Here is a 20654-nt window from a genome sequence, read left to right as displayed (position 1 = left end):
CCAGACTACACCGGGCATTGGCCTAAAACCCAATGGCATGTATGAGAACTGGGTCTGGGAGTGGATCAAGTGGAGGAACTTGGGAAACTCCCCTGGTGAGTCATAGCTCCTGCTGGGGAACATGTGGTCCAGACCTGGGGGTCGGACAAGCTGGGCAAAGTAGCTCCAACAGCTGGCCAATGTGTGAGTTGGTAATGGAACCGAGTGGACCAGCTAGGACTGAGCAATTCTTAGCCCACAAGCAAAATTATTATTATTATTTTTTAAAGATTTATTCATTTTATTACAGCCAGATATACAGAGAGGAGGAGAGACAGAGAGGAAGATCTTCCGTCTGATGATTCACTCCCCAAGTGAGCCGCAATGGGCCGGTACGTGCCGATCCGATGCCGGGAACCAGGAACCCCCTCGGGGTCTCCCATGCGGGTGCAGTGTCCCAATGCATTGGGCCGTCCTCAACTGCTTTCCCAGGCCAGAAGCAGGGAGCTGGATGGGAAGTGGAGCTGCTGGGACCAGAACCGGCGCCCATGTGGGATCCCGGGGCTTTCAAGGCGAGGACTTTAGCTGCTAGGCCACGCTGCCGGGCCCCACAAGCAAAATTAGAAACCAGGATGGAGCACAGGTCATGCTGAGCTAGGCTCTTGTACCTACTGGTCTGTGCGAGCCTGGGACGCTAAGCCACAGTGTCTAAGGCAGGGGTCGGGATAGGTGAGGGGCTGTGCCAAGATGAGTCAGAGCAACCACTGGCATGTGCGCGTTCTATGGCTGGGAACAGGCCCAGTTGGGGGGCTAAGGGAAACCCCAGCTGGGGCTGCATTCTGATCAGGATATGGTTGTAGTCTCCCTTGGCACAAGTGTGGACCGGGACTGGATGCACCAAGCCGGGCCAGACTCCAACACTGTCTGGTGTTCTGGAGGACCAGGGTATCTGTGGGATGGACTAGGCTAGGTCTCAGCCCCTACTGAGCCATGTGTGAACTGCATGTGGGTATGGATGAGCCGTGGCTGGACTGAAACATCCAACAGCAAGAACCAGTTTGGGTTGAAGGCCAGTCAGGAAAAGCCACTGTTCCTGCTAGGACAGGAGGTGAACTGAGTAGGACTGGCTCATGGACCCCCTGGTATGCGCAAAATCTGGCATACCAGGTTCTGATAGAGGAGCCTGGGCAACTCCTCTGGCAGAACACAGACCTGGCAGGTAAACGCAAGAAGTATGATAGGAAAAAGCCCAGAACAGGCCATGGAAAGTTTCCCACTGGCATACATTTGGCATGGGTCGGGGGCAGACCAGGCTGAATCAGTTCATGTCATCCACTGGCGAATCCGAGCACTGGAACAGAGTGTGGATTGAGCCAGGTTCGGTCATGACAAAAACCAGTCCACAATATGGAAAGCCAAGGTGAGGTTACCTGTACCAGATGTGACTGCAGCGCCCAACCAGCACACGTGAGAACCAGGAAGGGAGGGGGCAGAGCTGGCAAGGGGAATATGGGGGGGGTTCCCCTGCTGGACAGCTACTCCCATTGGAGAGCATGAGCTGGGATGGGAGCAGACCAGACTAAGCAGGGCTACAACACCTGTGGGCCTCATGTGAGCTAGATTGGGGAAAGGGCAGATTGGGTTGACTGTTCTTACTGGTGCAAACTAAAATTAGAGTGGGTGAGGGTTGGTTGGGCTTAGCTGCAGCATCAGCTGGCAGAAGCTGGCACTGGGGGATAATTCTGTCAAGATAATTGCCAGAACCATCTGGAGAGTGCATAATCCAGGAGTGGGAGTGGCCTGAGAGGGAAATAGTGGATTCCTCCCTCTTGGGTTACCACTCCCTCTGGAGAGCATGAAAACTAGAACAGAGGCTGGGGTAGCTAGACAGAGAGGCACCCAACAACAACTGTGAGGGCTGGATAGTTGAGCTGGTTAGATGGAACAAGGCTTTAACACCCATTGACATGTATGAGAGCCCAATAGGATATGGGACAGACTTGACTAGTCTGCTGCATTACTGGCAAATCAGGGTGGGGGCAGACCTGGTGGGGGTTATCGTGGGTCACTCTGACTAGGCTGCAGCTCCCACTGGTTTATGTGAAGACCGAGTGTGTGCTGGGCAGAACCAGGCTGGACTGCAACACCCATTGGTTCCAATGGAAGTTGGGGCTGAAAACAGAACCAACCCAGCAATTGCAACCACCAGCTGATCGGGGCGATGGACTGTGCCGGGCCCTGTGCTTGCTAGTACATACAAGACTCTGGTCTGGGAACACCTCAGACAAAGTTTCTTTGGAGATCTCCCCAATTGAACTGCTGGACTCTGAACCCTAACCATGAAAAGACAGAGGACAGAACAAGTCAATCAACCGCCTCAGCTATATGTTGGCAGCGAAATACTGGGCAAATGGAGACTGTAAGATGGACTATGTCAATCAGTAGATTCTTCAACGACCTCATCGAGCTTGGAGTGGTGAGATTGGCAGCGATTCATAACTGGTGAACTATCAAAACCACTTGAGCAAGAATCTCAGAGCATGCCCCACACCAGGGACTTGGGGTAGGTGGGAGACTGGGTGGGGCTTCTCCCTTAAAATGCCCCTTCACCTCAGATACATGAAAGAAACAATATAGAAATAATAGTTTTATCCACTTTCCTATAGCCCTTGAACCTTTTAACCCTAATTAACTATGTAAAGATTGTCAAAAATATAATTTAAAAAGTGGAAAAAAATACTACATTTTGTGTTTAGAATTACTTTAAAAGACAACAGTACACTATTGTAAGGAGGGACACAAATCAATTTTATGACACGGAATGGCTCTTTTTATCACTTAGGCATATAAACTGATAAATTATCAAAAAGGCAATTTTAAAAAATGTTTTACCTTTCTTTGAATGATTCTTCATTTTGGATGGTTGAGGCCTGTGATAGAGATAATACTAAAGTTAAGTATTCCAATTATCCATATCAAATGTTTATATATTAATCATACTATTCAAGATGATATTTTAATATAAAAATTTTGTAAGGCTAAGGCATCAAAGAATCTAACAAATGATCATAGCCTGACTTTGGAAGAGACTTTTTGGAAGAGAAGCAGATTACAAAATTGTATTTCTAAAGTAAAAGTAAGGGGGATTATACTTTCACTAGACAAATTACTTTGAAATTACCATTATATAATTATATGATCTTATAATCCTATATGATGTGATATTATATGATTTTTAAGTATTCTTTTTGAAAGACATGTAATACTAATATGCTACATAACATATCAATTTGCACATTTTTCGGCAACTTACACATTTTTAAAAATAAATTGTATACATGTGTTAAGACATTGTACTGTTTCATGTAGAAGCATTACATATTTAGTAAAAAATATCAAATACAAATGTATATTTAGAAGGAATATTAAAAGTATGAAATATCTTGAAAAACTTGCAGAAAAGTAACCAAAGTATGTTGTATATACATGATTTCAAAATTGTTTGCATCAAATTAACATTTCATAACTCCATTTTCCCACAAACTTTTTGAAGTCCCTTCATACATTTATTAAGGTGTATAATGAAAAATGTTGCATGAACTGTGGCCATGAAAGTGTAATTTTATTAAAAATAAACTCTTGTGGATATTTTCCTTTTTCTTAGAGATTTATTTAGTTATTTGAAAGGAAATAATACAAAGAGAGGGAGGAGAGAGAGAGATAACTCTTCCATCCACTAGTTGTCTCCTCAAATTGCTGCGATGGCCAGGCAGGGACAGGTCACAGCCAAGAACTTTCAGGTCTTTCAGGTCTCCCACATGGGTGCAGGGGCTCAAGGACTTGGGCTATCTTCTGTTGCTTTCCCAGGCACATTAGCAGGAAACTGGATGGGAAATGGAGAGCTGTGACTTAAAATGGTGCTTATATGGGATGCCTGCACTGCAGATGGTAACCTAACCATTTGCATCACAACGCCTACCCCAACAGATGTTTTTTAATAGCATAAATGTTGATTCCAGCTTTTATCCCAGGTCAGAACTTCAACCTAGCTTCTTCTCTTTCAAAAAAAAATAATTCATTTATTTGTATTATTTGAAAAGCAGAGACAGAAAGGGATCTCTCATTCAATGATTCACTCCTCAAATGTCTGTAACACCTGAGCTAAGTTAGGCTGAAGCCAGGATCCTTGAACGTAGTCTGGGTGTTCCCTGTGAACAGCATTGCTGTTCACTGCTGTTTCCAGGGGGTGAGCTGGCAGGAAGCTGGAAATCAGAGAGAGAGCTGGGAATAAGCAAAGGCAACTGACTTGGACATGCAATTGGTGTCTTAACTGCTATGCTAAATGCATCCCCAAAGTCAGTTTTTTTTTTTTTTAGATTTTATTTATTTTATTACAAAGTCAGATATACAGAGAGGAGGAGAGACAGAAAGGAAGATCTTCCGTCCGATGATTCACTCCCCAAGTGAGCCGCAATGGGCCGGTGTGCGCCGATCCAAAGCCGGGAACCAGGAACCTCCTCCAGGTCTCCCACGCGGGTGCAGGGTCCCAATGCATTGGGCCGTCCTCAACTGCCTTCCCAGGCCACAAGCAGGGAGCTGGATGGGAAGTGGAGCTGCCGGGACTAGAACCAGCACCCATATGGGATCCCGGGGCTTTCAAGGCGAGGACTTTAGCCGCTAGGCCACACCACCGGGCCCCCAAAGTCAGTTTTTGATTTTGTTTTTGAAAGGTAGGTTTACAGCGAGGAGATACAGAGAAAGACCAATCTGAAGCCAGGAGCCAGGAACCTCTTCTGGGTCTCCCCACATGGGTGCAGGGTTCCAAGGCTTTGGGCCATCCTCCACTGCTTTCCCAGGCCACAAGCGGGGAACTGGATGAGAAGTGGAGTGGCCGGGACATGAACTAGTGCATTTATGGGATGCCAGCATTTGCAAGTCAAGGGTTAGGCACTAGGCCATCATGCTGGGCCGAAGCCAGTTTCTTTTCTACAGAGAATCACTGAGTTTAGCCTTCCCCTCCTTGCAGATGATCCCCAAACTAGTGCTCTTTCCTTTTGTCAATATTGCGAGTGAACATTTCTAAATTCCACCTGTGGGTGAATGTGGGAGGCAGAATGTGAGAGAAAATCATGTGCAGCACTTCCACTCTGGCCAGTGAAGACTACTTGTGCTTGTCCTCCAGTGTCTTCTCTGATGGCAGGGGCTGTCACCCATGGTAGTGCAGAAAGCCACATGCAAGATGGTGAATCTCAATATAAGAGGAGATTGAAATGACCTTGTATAGTATTTTCCTACCCCAAAGAGAGATCTTCAATGTCCTTGGTGTATTAAAACAACAAAATGAAGTTCTCTTGTGTTTGAGCCATGATACAGTTTGTGTCTACATGTCATGAGAGCTAGCCTATATAGGAACTAATCTGCTACCAGCAACCTTTACATTGGCTACCCTTGCTGACATCTAGGATAGAGCTAACTAATGATGCAATCTAACGCTTATATAGTGCCTCACAATACACAGATGAAGTCCACACACATTATCTCATTTTATTCTCATGGCACTCTTTCAAGGCATTGTCATCCTTCAGTGCTTGTGTATAATTCTGCATAGTTCCTGTCAGAAATAGTAGGTCTTATCCCTCCATCTAACTAGAGGAAAAGAGACAATTTAATAAACAAACCAAATGAAAATGGTGGAAAAACCAAATGGCAGAAAAAATCAAAAGGGTGCTACCTCTTCAATATGCCATTAAAATGTGCACAAGACACTCATTTCATGCAGTACAACTTAATGGGTAATAGCAGGAGTTCCACTTGTGTTTCTTTACTGCTTTTGAATTGGTGGTTTCTATCTCCCATAGCACAGGTGGGAGAACTGGTTTCTCCGGGGAGCAACCCATTTCCAATGAGATACAAACAATATTGCAGCTCAACAGCAAACCAAAGCCCCACAATATCAAGGGGAGCTGGAAGTGAATTCAACTCATGTTGCAATCTGAAAACACCTTATTTTTTAAATGGAATCACTAAAAGAAGGATATAGTTGCTCTACTGATACACAAGTATTTTTTAAAAAATAATAGGATTGGGCCCGGCGGCGTGGCCTAGCGGCTAAAGTCCTCGCCTTGAACGCCCCGGGATCCCATATGGGCTCTGGTTCTAATCCTGGCAGCTCCACTTCCCATCCAGCTCCCTGCTTGTGGCCTGGGAAAGCAGTCGAGGACGGCCCAATGCTTTGGGACCCTGCACTGCATGGGAGACCCGGAAGAGGTTCCTGGTTCCCAGCATCGGATCGGCGCGCACCAGCCTGTTGTGGCTCACTTGGGGAGTGAAACATCAGATGGAAGATCTTCCACTCTGTCTCTCCTCCTCTCTGTATATTCGCCTTTCCAATAATAATAAATCTTCAAAAAAATAATAATAGGATTTATATATTATTCCTTCATGCAAAATCATTCAGGGGAGAAAAACAAGATGGTAGAATAGGGTAAGGACATGTTTAAGCAGATGGAGAATCATTAGCAAGGGTGAAGAAGAGAGGGCATGAAACTGAGAAATAGGCTCTGCCCTGAGCCAAAACCTTGGGGCAGGACAAGTCTGGGAGGGGTCTGGGCCTTGGGTTTGGGGGTGGCTTGCAGCTCCCTGCAGTGTGGTGGCTGTGGGGGTGCCCCTGCCGGCTGAGGACTCAGGCCAAAGCCACTGCCAGAAGGCAGTGACTGAGTCCTTGGTTTTGGGGTGGCCAGTGCACCAAATGTTGCCAGGTTCTGCCTGCTGGCCACCCAGTGGTGAGCTCTGGGGTTTAGGCTATGAAATTGCTGCTTAGGGACACCCATGAATAAGGCCAGCTTTAGTGTAGGTGAGAGATGAATTCTGGGTGATTTCCAGTAACAGGGTCATGAAACTTTTGGGCAAGAGTGGGGACTGAGACCAGATGGTTTGGAGGGGAGTGTCCATAAGATCTATTTGGGCCAGACTGAATCACCAGCCCAATTAGGGATCCTGAGATGGGCTGTTAGCATACAGCATCACTGATGGCCACACACCAGTCCACACCAAAGATATGAATGGGGGCCTGTCTGGCAGGGCTAGGTACCATTACTTGACTGGGTGGTGGAATAGCGGACTCTTCTCATTTGGCAGGGTCAAGACAAAAACCAGCACGCGAGAGAACTTGGTCTTGGGGTAAACTCTTTGGGGGAAGTCCTGCAGCTTAGCTCGCAAGCTGGGGTGGCAATGGGCTAAGCTAGGAGTGATCATGACACCTGCCATCACTTACGGGAAAAGGAACTGGTGGCAATCGGGCCAGGTCAAGGCAGCACCACCCGAAGCTGCATCCAAAAATAGGATGTGGGGTGGACCGAGCTGCAACTGGAAGGGTGCAGACTGGGCAGGGCCAAGCAAACTTCAACTCACAAAAAAGAATAGAAATCAGGATGGAGCACAAGTCATTCCAACCTAGGCTCTCATACCACCTGGTCTGTATGAGGCAGGGATACTACGCCACAGCATCAAAGGCAAAGGTTGAGACAGGTGAGGAGCTAAGCAAACTGAGTCAGAGCACCCACTGGTATGTGCATAATCTAAGGCTGGGAATAGACTTGGTTGGGGAGCTGTGAGAGTACACACTTGCTGGGTTGGGATTCCCACGGGAGGGTGCGGGGGCTGGAGTGGGGGCTGTGTTCTGGTCTGGATATGGCTGCAATCTCCCTAGGCACAAATGTGGACTGGGGCTGGGCGCACCACGCTGGGCTAGATGCCTTCACCATCTGGTGCTATGGAGAACCTGGGTAGATGTAGGATGGACTAGGCTGGGTCTCTGCCTCTAATGAGCCATGTGTGATCAGTGTCTGGGTATGGACAAGCCTTGGCTGGGGTAAAACAGCCAACACCATGAACCAGAATGGACTGAAGGTCAGCAATGAGGGCTGGCCCATGGAACCACCAGAAAGCGCAAGACCTGGCATAGGGAGAGGTTCTGATAGTGGAGCTTGGGCAACTCCTCTGTCGGAACGCAACCCCTACAGGTGAGCACAAGAACCACGATATGGAGCAACCCAGACCAGGCCAGAGAAAGATACCCATCATCATACATATGGCATAGATGGGGGACAGACCAGGCTGAACTAGTTCACATCAACCATTGGCAAATCCAAGCACCAGCAGAGTGTGGGTCAGGCCAACTTCAGTCACAACACATACCAGTGCACATTAAGGAATGCCAAGGTGAAGTGAGCTGTGCCTGATGTGGTTGCAGCGCCCAAACAGCACATGTGAGAACTTGGGGGAGGAGGCAAAGCTGGCAAGGGGAATATGGGGGGGGGCGTTCCCCTGCTGGACTACCACTCGCACTGGAGAGTGTGAATTGGGATGGGGTCAGACCAGACAAGGCAGGGCTACAACACCTGTGGGCCTCATGTGAGGTTGATTGGGGAAGGGCCAGATTGGGTTGACTTTTCCTACTGGTACAAGCAAAAATTAGAGTGGGTGACGGTTGGTTGGGCTTAGCCACATCATAAGATGGCAGAAGCTGGCACTGGGAGCTAATTCTGTCAAGATAATTGCCAGAATCATCTGGATAGTGCACAATCCAGAAGTTGGAGTGGCCTAGTAGGGAGATAGTGGGCACCTCCCTCGTGGATTACCACTCCCACTGGAGAGCACAAAAACCAGGACAGGGGCTGGGGTGGCTAGACAGAAAGGCACATGCCAGTATGTGTGTGGGCTAGATAGTAGATTGGTTGGGTTGAACTAGGCTTCAATGCCCAATGACAAGTAACAGAGCTAAATGGGATATAGGACAGACTGAACAAGCCTGTGCTACATACTGGCATGCATGGGAACCAGGGTAGGGAGCAGGCTTGGTGGAGGTTATGGGGAGCCGCCCCAACTAGGCTGCAGCTCCCATCGGTTTGCATGAGGACCGAGTATGAAGTGGGTAGGATCGAGCTGGACTACAACACCCACTGATTCAAGTGGATGATAGGACTGGAAACAGAACTGACCCAGCAATTGCAACAACCAGCATGTGCATAAGCTGATTGGGGAGATGGACTGTGCCAGACCCTGGACTGGCAAATTCACACAAGAATCAGGTTTGGGATCATCTCACATGAAGTTTCTTTGGAGATCCCTCCAACTGAACTGCTGATCTCAGAACCCCAACCATGAAGAGACTATGTCAGCCAGTGGATTCTGAATAGGTTTCATTGTGATTGGAACGGCGAGACTGGCAGCAATTCAGACCTGTTGAACCATCAAAACTGCTTGAGCAGGACCCTCAGAGCATGCCTCTCACATCGGGGACCTGGGATGGGTGGGAGGCTGGGTGGGGCTTTTCCCTTTGTTTCTCCCCTGACCCCAGATACAGGGGGGGAAATGATATTAGTGTGGAAACAATAGTATTACCCACTTTCCAGTAGCCCTTGACCCTTTGTCCCCTAATCAATGAAGTAAGATCATTTAAAAAACAATAATTAAGGAAAAAGAAACGGAGAAATAGAGGATCAGCCCATGGCAGAAGGACACCTGGAGACCCTTGGACATGGGTAAGCAACAGAGACAGCAGAGAGCTGTTGCAGTGACCAGATATACCAGTGGTGGTTGGCGATTGGTGATCAGAGCTCCACCAGTGGCTAGGTGGGAAGGGGAGTTCACTGGGAGCTCAAGAGATAAACCAAGGCATAGAATTGCCCATCCTGCTGATATGCTTGATTCGAACATGGGCAGTAGCAGAGTGGCAAAGCCCAAACAGGCAGGTGCAAGAACAGGGTGGATTTCAAGGCTTAGACCCCCCAACCAGTGCCACACTAGAGCCAATTTGTGTACTGAGGAAAAACCTGGAGAAACAATAGTGAACTCCACATGCACTAAGCTGGGAGAGAACTCAAGTCCAGCTCAATGTATCACATTGTCTCACAGGGAAAATAGTACAGAATTGGCATACCATGAGTTTCACCCAAAACAGGTCTGGGTGGCCCTCAGACATAATGGCCAGCAGTTTCTGGCAAGAGCAGCACCACTGACAACCCAGTGATTTAGAACATCTGGTGTCTCCCTAATCCTGGGCTCTGGGGAGAGACAAAGAGGGAAACCACTCATGACTTGCCACATGTCCCAGTTTTTGTCAGCCCAGAATAATGTACTCAGCAAAGTTTTCCTTTATCTTTGAAAGTGAAATAACATTCTCCCACAGTAAAGAAAAGCTCAAAGAATTTGCCTCTTCCTGACTTGCCTTCAAATGGTACTTAAAGATATTCTATTGGCAAGGAAAGGAAATAGCACCTCCCAAAACCAAAGGCAAATGTGAAGAGCATCCAAGTAAAATAACAAAAGAAGGCTAAATCAAACAATGAACAACCCATTCCTAATATGACCAATAGGATCAATTTACCACCTATTGATATTAACCCTGAATGTAAATGGATTAAACTCATCAATTAAACATCCTACATTAGCAGACCAGATAAAAAATCAAAGCCCATCTCTCTGTTGCCTACAAGAGACATAGCTCACCAGCAAAGACATGTGGAAATTGAAAGTGAAAGGATGGAAAGAGATATCCCAGGCTAATGGAAAGAAAGAAGAAGCTGGTGTAGCTACTCTCATACCAGATAATATAGACATTGACATGAGCAATATTAAAAGCGATGAAGAAGGACACCACATAATGCTCAAAGGATCCATTCAGCAAGAAGAGATCACTTCACTAGTTTCTTAGGATGTTTTCTTTTTCATTTCTAATTTTACTTGGTTTGGCGCCTTGTTTTTCTTTGCTAGTCTACAAGTTTGTTTTACGGATTTTCTTAAAATATGGCTCTTTCTTGTTGCAATGTGTAATTTTTTTAGTTTCATATCCATTTATTTTTGTTTTGATTATTATCACTCCTGACTTCCTGTTCACCTTTCTTTTTTTAATAAGTTATTGAGATGCATTATTAGGTCATATATTTGAGATTTTTTACCTTTACTCTTTCATTATTATTATCATCATCATTTTATGATATAGTTCCATAGGTTCCTGGGATTTCACTTATCCCCTCCCCAATTTCCCCCCGCCACCACCACTGAGTTCCCCTATATCATTACTAGAGTATAGTTCTTCATACAAAGTTATATGTTCATCATTGGGCATGGACAATGGCAGAGAGTCCAGCATCCTATTGTCAAGATATAGTAAACAGTTTCATTACAACTCCATCTTTGTCTGGAAGTGGAGATGCATATACTGCACTGTATCCTCACACCTGGATATGACAGTCTCCATTACAGTTACTGTACATCCCCTTAAATGAAAACTCACAGTACAAAATCAACAATAGAATGAAAAATAGAAATTTACAATATCATGAAGTTAAATAACATGTTACTAGATATGACGGTCTCCATTACACAGCTACTAAACATCCCCTTAAATGAAAAGCCACAAAGCGAATTCAACAAATGGAAGGAAAAAGGAATTAACAATACCATGAAGTTAAGAGATATTTTGATTTTTTTGTAAGCATCAGACATTATAAATATTCCTCTCAATACTGTTTTTGCTGCATCTCATGGGTTTTGATAGTCTATTTTTATTTTATTTTCATTTCTTCAAAAAGTTTTTTTCTTATTAATTTCCTTACTGACAGATAAGTCACACAGTAGCATCTTTTTCTTCTAGTACATTTTTTATTTTCCCTTTCATTTCTTCAGTGACACATTGGTCATTCAGTAACATGTTATTTAACTTCATGTTTTTTTTTTTAAAGATTTATTCATTTTATTACAGCCAGATATACAGAGAGGAGGAGAGACAGAGAGGCAGATCCTCCCCAAGTGAGCCGCAACGGGCCGGTGCGCGCTGATCCGATGCCGGGAACCAGGAACCTCTTCCGGGTCTCCCACGCGGGTGCAGTGTCCCAAAGCTTTGGGCCGTCCTCGACTGCTTTCCCAGGCCACAAGCAGGGAGCTGGATGGGAAGTGGAGCTGCCGGGATTAGAACCGGCACCCATATGGGAGGACTTTAGCCGCTAGGCCACGCCGCCGGGCCCCTAACTTCATGTTGTTATAAATTTTCTATTTTTCTTCCAGTTGTTGATTTTGTTTTATGGCTTTTCATTTAAAGGGATGTATAATAATTGTGTAATAGAGGGCCCTCTCTGTATATCTGACTTTGTAATAAAATGAATAAATCTTTAAAAAAAATATAATTGTGTAATAGAGACTATCATATTGAGATGTGAAGATATAATGTAATATGCATCTCTACTTCCAAATCAAAGGTGGATTCCCAATCAAACTGTTTACTGTATCTTGACAATAGGTTGCTTGACTCTCTGCCATTGTCCATATCTACAATATCAGGATATAGTTAAATAGTGGAATGATGGACTTATGACTGCTTATGAAGTACTATAGTATTGTAATAACTTAGGGGAAGTTAGTGGGGGGAAGGGATGTGGAAAAGGGGAAAGGGAAATCCCAGAGCTTATGGACCTGTATCATAAAATAATAAAAGTTGTCACATTTCTTAAAAAAAAAAAAAAACTTTCATGGAGTTTGAATAGTGAAGATCACAGTGATTCATTTGACATTCAATTTAGGAGTTTCCACAATCTTTTATCAAAATGGCTCCGTGTGATCTCCTCCTTAAGAGACCTGTGTCAATGGTATGATATTTCCTTTCATAACGTGTGGAATGACCCCAGTAACTCCATGAGCTTCTAATGATTTGGATGTGACACAAGTTTTGGGATATCATTTCTAAGATTCACTGTGTTCCCTTGCCACAATCCCCTCTCTTTTTATTCATATATCTATCTGTCTCTACACATTTCTGCTCTTGGGTTGATGAAGAACTTTCCATGGAAACGCTCTGCTGACTCAAACCAGAGGCCATCTGAGGCCTAAAAACAGTTCCATGAGAGTATAAAAGTACATATTCTTCATAAAAATTTTTTTTGAAATTGTGGAGTCAGAGAGCAAGACACACACACGTAGAAAAAAGAGAGAAGGTGAGAGAGAGTGAGAGAGCAAGAGATAATCCATCTGCTGATTCACTCCCCAAATGGCCATAACAGCCAGGGCTGGGCCAGGCTGAAGTCAGGTGCCAGGAGCTTCCTTCTAGGACTCTCATGTAGGCACCAAGGCCCAAGAGGTTGGGACACTCTCTACTACTTTCCCAGACCATTACCAGGGAGTTGTTTCAAAGTGAAACAGGACTAGAATAGCACCCATATGGGATGCTGGCAGCACAGGTGGAGGCTTAACTTGCTGTGCAATGGTGATGGCTCCCTAGATAGTACATTTTTGAAAGATGTCTAGAGTTAAGTGCAGGCTGGACCTCCGATAGTTAATGCTGGAGAGAGGGAGACCATTTAGAGTTCTCTTGGCATCTTGATGAAGGGAATTTTCAGTGAAATTGAGACAGAATTTTATGACTTAGAATTGGCTTGAGATAGAGGAACAGAAGGGAAAACAACGCTTCCCCAAATTTCTATTTTCAGCAATTAAATAGATGAGAATGCCAGAAAATTAGAAATTCTGAGAGACAAATCCATTCTGAGAAGAAGGAAGCCAGTTTATGAGGGGACATTAGGAGTTCCAGCTTCTGCAGCCCATTCAAGTAGACGCTGGACAATGCATATGATCTAGAGAGAAGAGATCTATGTGGCACTGGAGGGCACAATAGCTATGAGCATGCTCAGAGAGAGTTTTTGGACTGAAACTAGACAAAACCCTAAGAAATACCAAGTTCAAGAATGGATAAAGCAATAGACCAAAGAGGAATATCTGACAGAAAAGGAAAGTCAAGTAATTATGCTGTTCCTAAAATAAACTACAGACTATGGTCAAATGCTGGAAAGAGAAAAAGTGAGATAAAGCCATGAAGCTTCCCTCCAAACAGTAGCAAGGTTTTTGTTGTTGTTGTTTGTTTTGTTTTGTTTTTTTGTGACCTTGGCGCAGTTGTAAAGAGTGGTGGAGAACAAAACCAAGATCAGGACAGTTAACTGAAGAATTACTCTACGATCAGATGGTGAAAACAGTGAGTATGAACAGTTTCCCTTCAATTTCCAGTATCCATTTATTTGATTTGTTTCATTATTCATCAGAACAGGCCAACCAGAGTAAATGGCATTATATTCATTGTATATGTCAAGAATTCCAACAATTAAGAGACATTTGTTGAGTGTTAAACTGTAAATGCAAGATGTCAGGTGTACATTAATCTATATGTAAGCCACTAAAAATTAGAGTAACTTGCCCATGTGCAAGTAACAAGCATGGCATATTAGGTAACAAAGTTGCTTTTTTTCCTTTTTTTTTTTTTGTTACGATTCATTTTACTTTTGCATCTAGCTTCTTTTGTATTTAACATGTCTGTATGAAACCTTTCATTTTGGATTTAGAGAAAAAAAAACCTGGGCAATACAAGCCACTGAACTATCAACAACCTGAGGGTTCAAATGTAACTATCTAGACAAGGGGAGATAACTCAGACATGATTACAGACATAAAAAGACTTGTATTTGAAATCTAACTCAACAATACCCTGAAGTTGCACAGTGTATTTCATAACATGGTATTCAAGGCAATGATAAACTGATACACTAATAACTAAAAGGCAAAGTCTAAATTAAAAAGCATATATATGCTTTATATATAACATATATAAATAAAATTCATATATACATGAATTAAGTGATCATATGAAAAATAACTTTCTACAACACTTACCGCTGCTTCTATTTTGGGTATTACCTGTGAGTGTTCTGACATGTTGTCAATGATCTTTGATTCATTTGTATCAGGAACTTGATATGAGGGCTGATTTTTCAAATCTTCATCTTTAACTTCTGTTTTGGCGACATCCATTTCCAATGCTGTCTTGGACTTCTCTTGACTTAGGAGGTAGTCCAGTTGATTCCTCGTCCTTTCAGCTTCCTGTTTTTGAAGAAGTTCCAGTTTATCAAGTGCTGTTATCTAGGATATTTTCCTGCCAGTCTTGAAACCTTTAAAATCTATATATATTTATGCTCAACTTATTTCTCAACTTTTATTTGAACAGAGTTGTAGGAAGCTAAGTTAAGTCATTGCTAAGACCAACATTTTAATAGCTCCACATTTAAAATTAAAAGCTATGGGAGAAAAAAATCCCTTGAGGGCTATTTTTATACTTGGAATTTTCTTCTTTTTTTTTCTTAACGCTGTAGTTAGTAAGTGGGCAAATTAAAATTCAATAAGAGGTATTCATTATAAGAAGGGGCAGATTGAAATAATTAAAAAAAAAAAAAAGAAAAGCAACTATTTCAAGGCCTACCTACTTCTCAAAGTAACTAGATGAAGGTATCCTTATTCCCAAATATATCAAATGTAAATTAAGTTTATCAGATGGGTGTTAAGGCAAAATGTCACATTATATGCATAATGTGAAAAGATAATGAGTACAATTGAATAAATGATCATCTTTAAAAAAAAAAAAAGAAGTGGCAGCTTGTAAAAAGGATAATTAATACCCATAATATCCAAGAATGAAAAAATGCAGAGAATAATTTATTTCTTGAATGAAATTTTTCTTTACAATGTCATTTTTACATTTTTAGTTATTTTATTATTTTAGTTATATTCTATGAAAAAATAGATCAACAAGAAGATAATTCACAAATAACCTTACCACCTATAACAAATTATTCTTAACATTTTGATGTATATCCTTTATAATTATATGTAAATACAACTAGTAGCTAGTGTAAACATTGGGAGTGGGTATTGTGGCGCAGTGGGTTAACCCACTTCTTGGGATGCTTACATCCCTGGCATCACTTCTCCCATCCAAGTACTAACCAGGCCCGACCCTGCTTAGCTTCTGAGATCAGACGAGATCAGACGTGTTCAGGGTGGTATGGCCATAGATCCTGGCATCACTTCTAATCCAGTATCCTGCTAATGTATTCTATTGAATAATACTAACATATCCTAAGTCAGGCAGATGGTATAAAGATTTTTTAAAAAAAATTATTGTTCTATTTATTGAAAAGGATGACACAGAGGGAGAGAGAGAGAGACATAGACAGAAAGAACCTCTATCTACTAGTTTATTCCCCAAATGGGTGCAATGGCCTGGGCTGGGTCAAAGCCTAGAGCCAGAACTCCTTCCAAGTCTCCCACATGGGTCAGGGACTCAAGCACTTGGGCGGTCTCCTGAAGCCTTCCCAGGCTCATTAGTAAGGGGAAGTGGCACAGCAGGGACTTGAAACAGAGCTCAAGAATGATGGCATGGCAGGTGGCAGTTTAAAGTGTGATGCCATGACAGCAGCCGCTTCTGTGGATATTTCTTCCCTTGATAATGTTAAAGAAACATGATATCCTTTACCTGTAAAGCCTGCTTCAGTTTTTCTTGAAGGATTTTATTTTCAACTTCCAGAGCACCTGCTGTCTTCTAGGAAGTAAGAAGACAGAAGGTATATTTATTTTGGTAATTTTTCATTAGTCTATTTTTACAATTATTATTTTTCTAAAATCCACAGACAGTCAAGATGATGATTGAAGCATAAGCATTTAACCATACACTTCTGGGGGCACAAAGCTGGTTATTACTGGATATTACAACTTCCTGTCGATTTCCCAGAGGCAAACTGACTGGGAATCCTGCAAACTGCAACTAGATTAAGTGAAACATTCCATCCCTTCTTTTTCTCTAGGCCTCAGATATTTAAACAGTGACATTTGAAATGTTATCAAAAGGAGAATCCTTACTGGTTGCACCAAATAAACAGTCTAGCTGTGAGCATTAATGGATTCAACCACACGTGAAAAAGTCTCCCATTCTCATCAGCTGGAAGACAGTTTGAGGGCTGCTTCTGCTTCTGGTATGGCTAAGCAGGTTCTGTGGGACAAACTCTGCCACATGTGACTATCCAAAGTTGTGGCCAAGATGCAAATACCAACTCCTGCAGAGCAGACAGGAGCAGCGAACCACAAACACATAGACTCTAAGCAGCCCAGTCAAAGCTAAAAGGACTGAAACGCAGTTTGAGCTGCTTGCTAAATATATCATTTACATGTTGTAGACAAACATGTGAATTATATATGAAAGTGGGGGGAGGGAGCACCAATTATCAAACCAATGTAACAGGATCAGAGTTGTAACAACCTGTGAGTTGCAATCTGCAAGGCACAATTTACAACTACTTGACAGGCCAAGAAACAGAAAAATGAGATTTGCTTTTAAAATAAAAGATCGTGGACAAAGAGATAAGAAAATCCAGATAGTTAGAATTAGTACACTAGGCTTTAAAAGCACCTATTAAAATAATGCCCAAGGTAAAGAAATACATGCTCAGAATGAAACAAATTATGAATATGTTTTTAAAAACAAACTAAGTAAGTCAAAAGACTATATCATATCTGAATGTAAAGCTCTAAGGAATGGTGTTAGGAACAGATCAGATTTGAAAGTGGGGAAAAAATCAAGCCATTTAAGCAGACATCAACAGAAAACATCTGATCAAAATGCAAAGAACAGAGTTCAATGACAGACACACTGGAAAATGTGGGAAACCATCAAACATCTAACATATTTGCAGTCCCACAAAAAAGAGAGCAAAGGTGAAATGAAGTAGGGAAGTCTTTGAAAAATAAGAACTAAAAATTCTCCCAAACAGTGAAATCTGTAGATTCAAGATGGATAACAAGTAGACATGCCCAAAGAAAACTACAGTTTATATGCAGGGAGAAAGGGGAGGAAAATGCATTCCGCATAGAATGCAAATGAACATAAATTCCCATCCAAAGCTGGAGTCTGCTTCTTTGCTCCTTGAAACTCAGCTGGCCTGTGATTTAGCTCTCGTGGTATGTCTGTGTTACCTTCCTTCCCAAAGCCCTCCTGAAAACTAGTTTGGCCTTGAGAGAAGAAAAAGACTCTGTCTTACCCAGATGGAGACTTCAAACAGGAGAAAAGTCATCTCAAAATATTCATCCTAGGGGCTGGTACCATGGTATAGTAGGCTAACCTTTGAGGTGCCAGCATTCCATAGGGGTGCTGGTTGGAATCCCTGCTGCTTTGTTTCCAATCCAGCTCCCTGCTTGTGGCCTGGAAAAGCAGTGAAAGATGGCCCAAGTTCTTGGTGACCTGCACCCACATGGGAGAACTAGAAGAAACTCCTGGCTCCAGCCATTGTGGCCATTTGGGGAATGAATCAGTAGATGGAAGATCTCTGTTTCTCCTTCCCTCCCTGTAAGACTGATTGCCAAAAAAAAAAAAGTATAAATAAATATTTTTTTAAAGAAAGGATATTGCACTTAAGTTGAACCTACCCAGAGAGAAGAGCTATCCAGTCACAAGAGAAATAATAAATCTGCTTCAAATTTTAGAGTAATTTGGTCAGCAAAGGTAATGGCTAGATCTAACCATGGAAAATATGCCTAATTTTTACTCAATAGGGTATTTACCAAAATTGAGTATCATGATAGATTATTCCTGGAAATGACTGCCACCAGTTCCTCCTACCCTGTATGTGTGTTACTCCTACCCCTTGTGACTTCTTTAAGGGGTGTGGTGAAAGAAAATGGAAAACGCTTGTAAAAAATTTTGATGTGCCTCATTTTGTCGCCACATAAAATTGCTGTGCTATGAACTGCCTCAGGAAAAAGCTGTGTGGCCAGAAACTGAAAACCATCTCTGCAAAATCCGAGGGACCCTCCAACTTCCAGAATGGAGTCACACCCAGCCGGTAGCTTTGTGGCAACCTGTGGACATCACCATCATAGGACACGGCTAAGAAATAGCAGTGGAAAATTAACACGGTTCACTTGTCCCGGTTAAATTAGCAGCTCACGCAGCACTCTCATCCCTTCCTGAATTTGTATGATCTGGTCCTTAAACCGTTCAGGTACACTTAACTTCAGCTACTAACTGCAATGGTTTTTCACAAATTAACTTGTAGGGCCCGGCGGCGTGGCCTAGCGGCTAAAGTCCTCGCCTTGAACGCCCCGGGATCCCATATGGGCGCCGGTTCTAATCCCGGCAGCTCCACTTCCCATCCAGCTCCCTGCTTGTGGCCTGGGAAAGCAGTCGAGGACAGCCCAATGCATTGGGACACTGCACCCATGTGGAAGACCTGGAAGAGGTTCCTGGTTCCCGGCTTCAGATCGGCGTGCACTGGCCCTTCGCGGCTCACTTGGGGAGTGAATCATCGGATGGAAGATCTTCCTCTCTGTCTCTTCTCCTCTCTATATATCTGACTTTGTAATAAACTGAATAAATCTTTAAAAAACAAACAAACAAACAAAAAACAAATTAACTTGTAGCTAAAGAAAAAGAAGTTTTTCCAAAGCCAGATTGAAATAATGAGTTACCTGCATGCATTCTATTGGATCATATGAAACAGAGTAAGACATTAAGCTCATAATCTCAATAGAATGTTTTATTTTCTTCTTACAAGTCATACCGTATTTTAGACAGAGTTGCCATTATTTTATCCAGTTCGATCATGGAAACTATCAATTTCAAATAGATGGAATTTATCATAAGTCATATAATGATAAGTTCCTATTAAAACTCCCAGTGAAGTTCCTTCTTTGATAACACTAGCTGTAGTTGAGGAACTCAGAGTGGTTTTCATTATCCAGAGGTGACATGAATATGCCTGGACATACCATTTTATTTTCTGAAACCTGCTGATAAAAGTAAACCAAAAAAGATATATTTTGGGAAGAATATACTCATACCTACCCTATACTTATTCATAATAATGTCTCTAGAAATAATTGTCACATATATAATTAATCAAATATAAACATATAGAATAAATATGTGTCTTACCTGGGCTTTAAGCAACTCTTTAATTTTAGCCTGCTTGATTGAAGACATCTTCCTAAATTAAAATACGTAATGACATTTGTGAAATGTTGCACTCATTTGCTTTACAATTTTTAAAATTTCTTTTATTAGAGAGACAGGGAATGACCGAGGGACAGGCAGTTCCCACTCACAGGCGCACTCTCCCAGTGCCTGAAAGAGCCAGGACTAGATCAAGCCAAAGCCAGAGGCCATGAAGTCAAACAAGAACTCAATAGAAAATAAATTTATAGTTTCTTTTTTTTTAAAAGATTTATTTATTTTTATTGGAAAGGCGGATATACAGAGAGGAGGAGAGACAGAGAGGAAGATCTTCCGTCCGATGATTCACTCCCCAAGTGACCGCAACGGCTGGAGCTGCACCATTCCAAAGCCAGGAGTTCGGAGTCTCCCTGCACCTGCATGGGAGACCAGGAAAAGGCTCCTGGCTCTTGGCTTCAGGTCCACTCAGCTCCGGCCGTTATGGCCACCTGGGGAGTGGGCCAGTGGAAGGAGAATCTTACTCTCTGTCTGCCCTTCTCTCTGTCAATCTGCCTTTCTAATAAAAAAAAAATTAAAATCAGTTAAGAAAATTTTAAAAAGAATGTACAAGTAACAAATACAGTTAAAAACAAAACAAAAATCTGGGGATTTAATAAATTACAAAGCATTATCCAGACCAGAGAGGAAACCATGTAAATCCTCTTTCCTTGTGGTTATTTAAAGACCTGACCTATTTGCTTACTCTTCAATGTCTGGTGGCTCTTTCTCCACTCTAATCCACTTTTGTTATTTATTCTTCCTTTCTGCCCTTTCCCAACACCTATGCTGGTCCAGTTAGTAAGCTATGCATGTGCTGGTA

At 42.8% G+C, this 20654-nt stretch overlaps 1 protein-coding gene across 9 annotated transcripts in view; it reads right to left on the bottom strand.

Moving 5' to 3' along the window:
- Positions 1-20654, bottom strand: part of CCDC7 (coiled-coil domain containing 7) — a 127016-nt gene that overhangs the window by 2746 nt on the left and 103616 nt on the right. For all 9 annotated transcript variants that reach the window (XM_058669584.1, XM_058669586.1, XM_058669581.1 and 6 more), the window contains 3 exons: positions 19778-19829; positions 16328-16393; positions 14716-14898 (listed from right to left, as the gene is read on the bottom strand). In XM_058669584.1, coding sequence (XP_058525567.1) covers positions 14716-14898; positions 16328-16393; positions 19778-19829 — 301 coding nt within the window. The remainder of the gene's footprint in view (positions 1-14715; positions 14899-16327; positions 16394-19777; positions 19830-20654) is intronic.

Source organism: Ochotona princeps, chromosome 10 (genome assembly GCF_030435755.1).
Source record: "Ochotona princeps isolate mOchPri1 chromosome 10, mOchPri1.hap1, whole genome shotgun sequence".
Taxonomy (NCBI): domain Eukaryota; kingdom Metazoa; phylum Chordata; class Mammalia; order Lagomorpha; family Ochotonidae; genus Ochotona; species Ochotona princeps.
The sequence above is the reverse complement of the archived record's forward strand: the minus strand, read 5'-3'. Positions and strand labels throughout refer to the sequence as shown.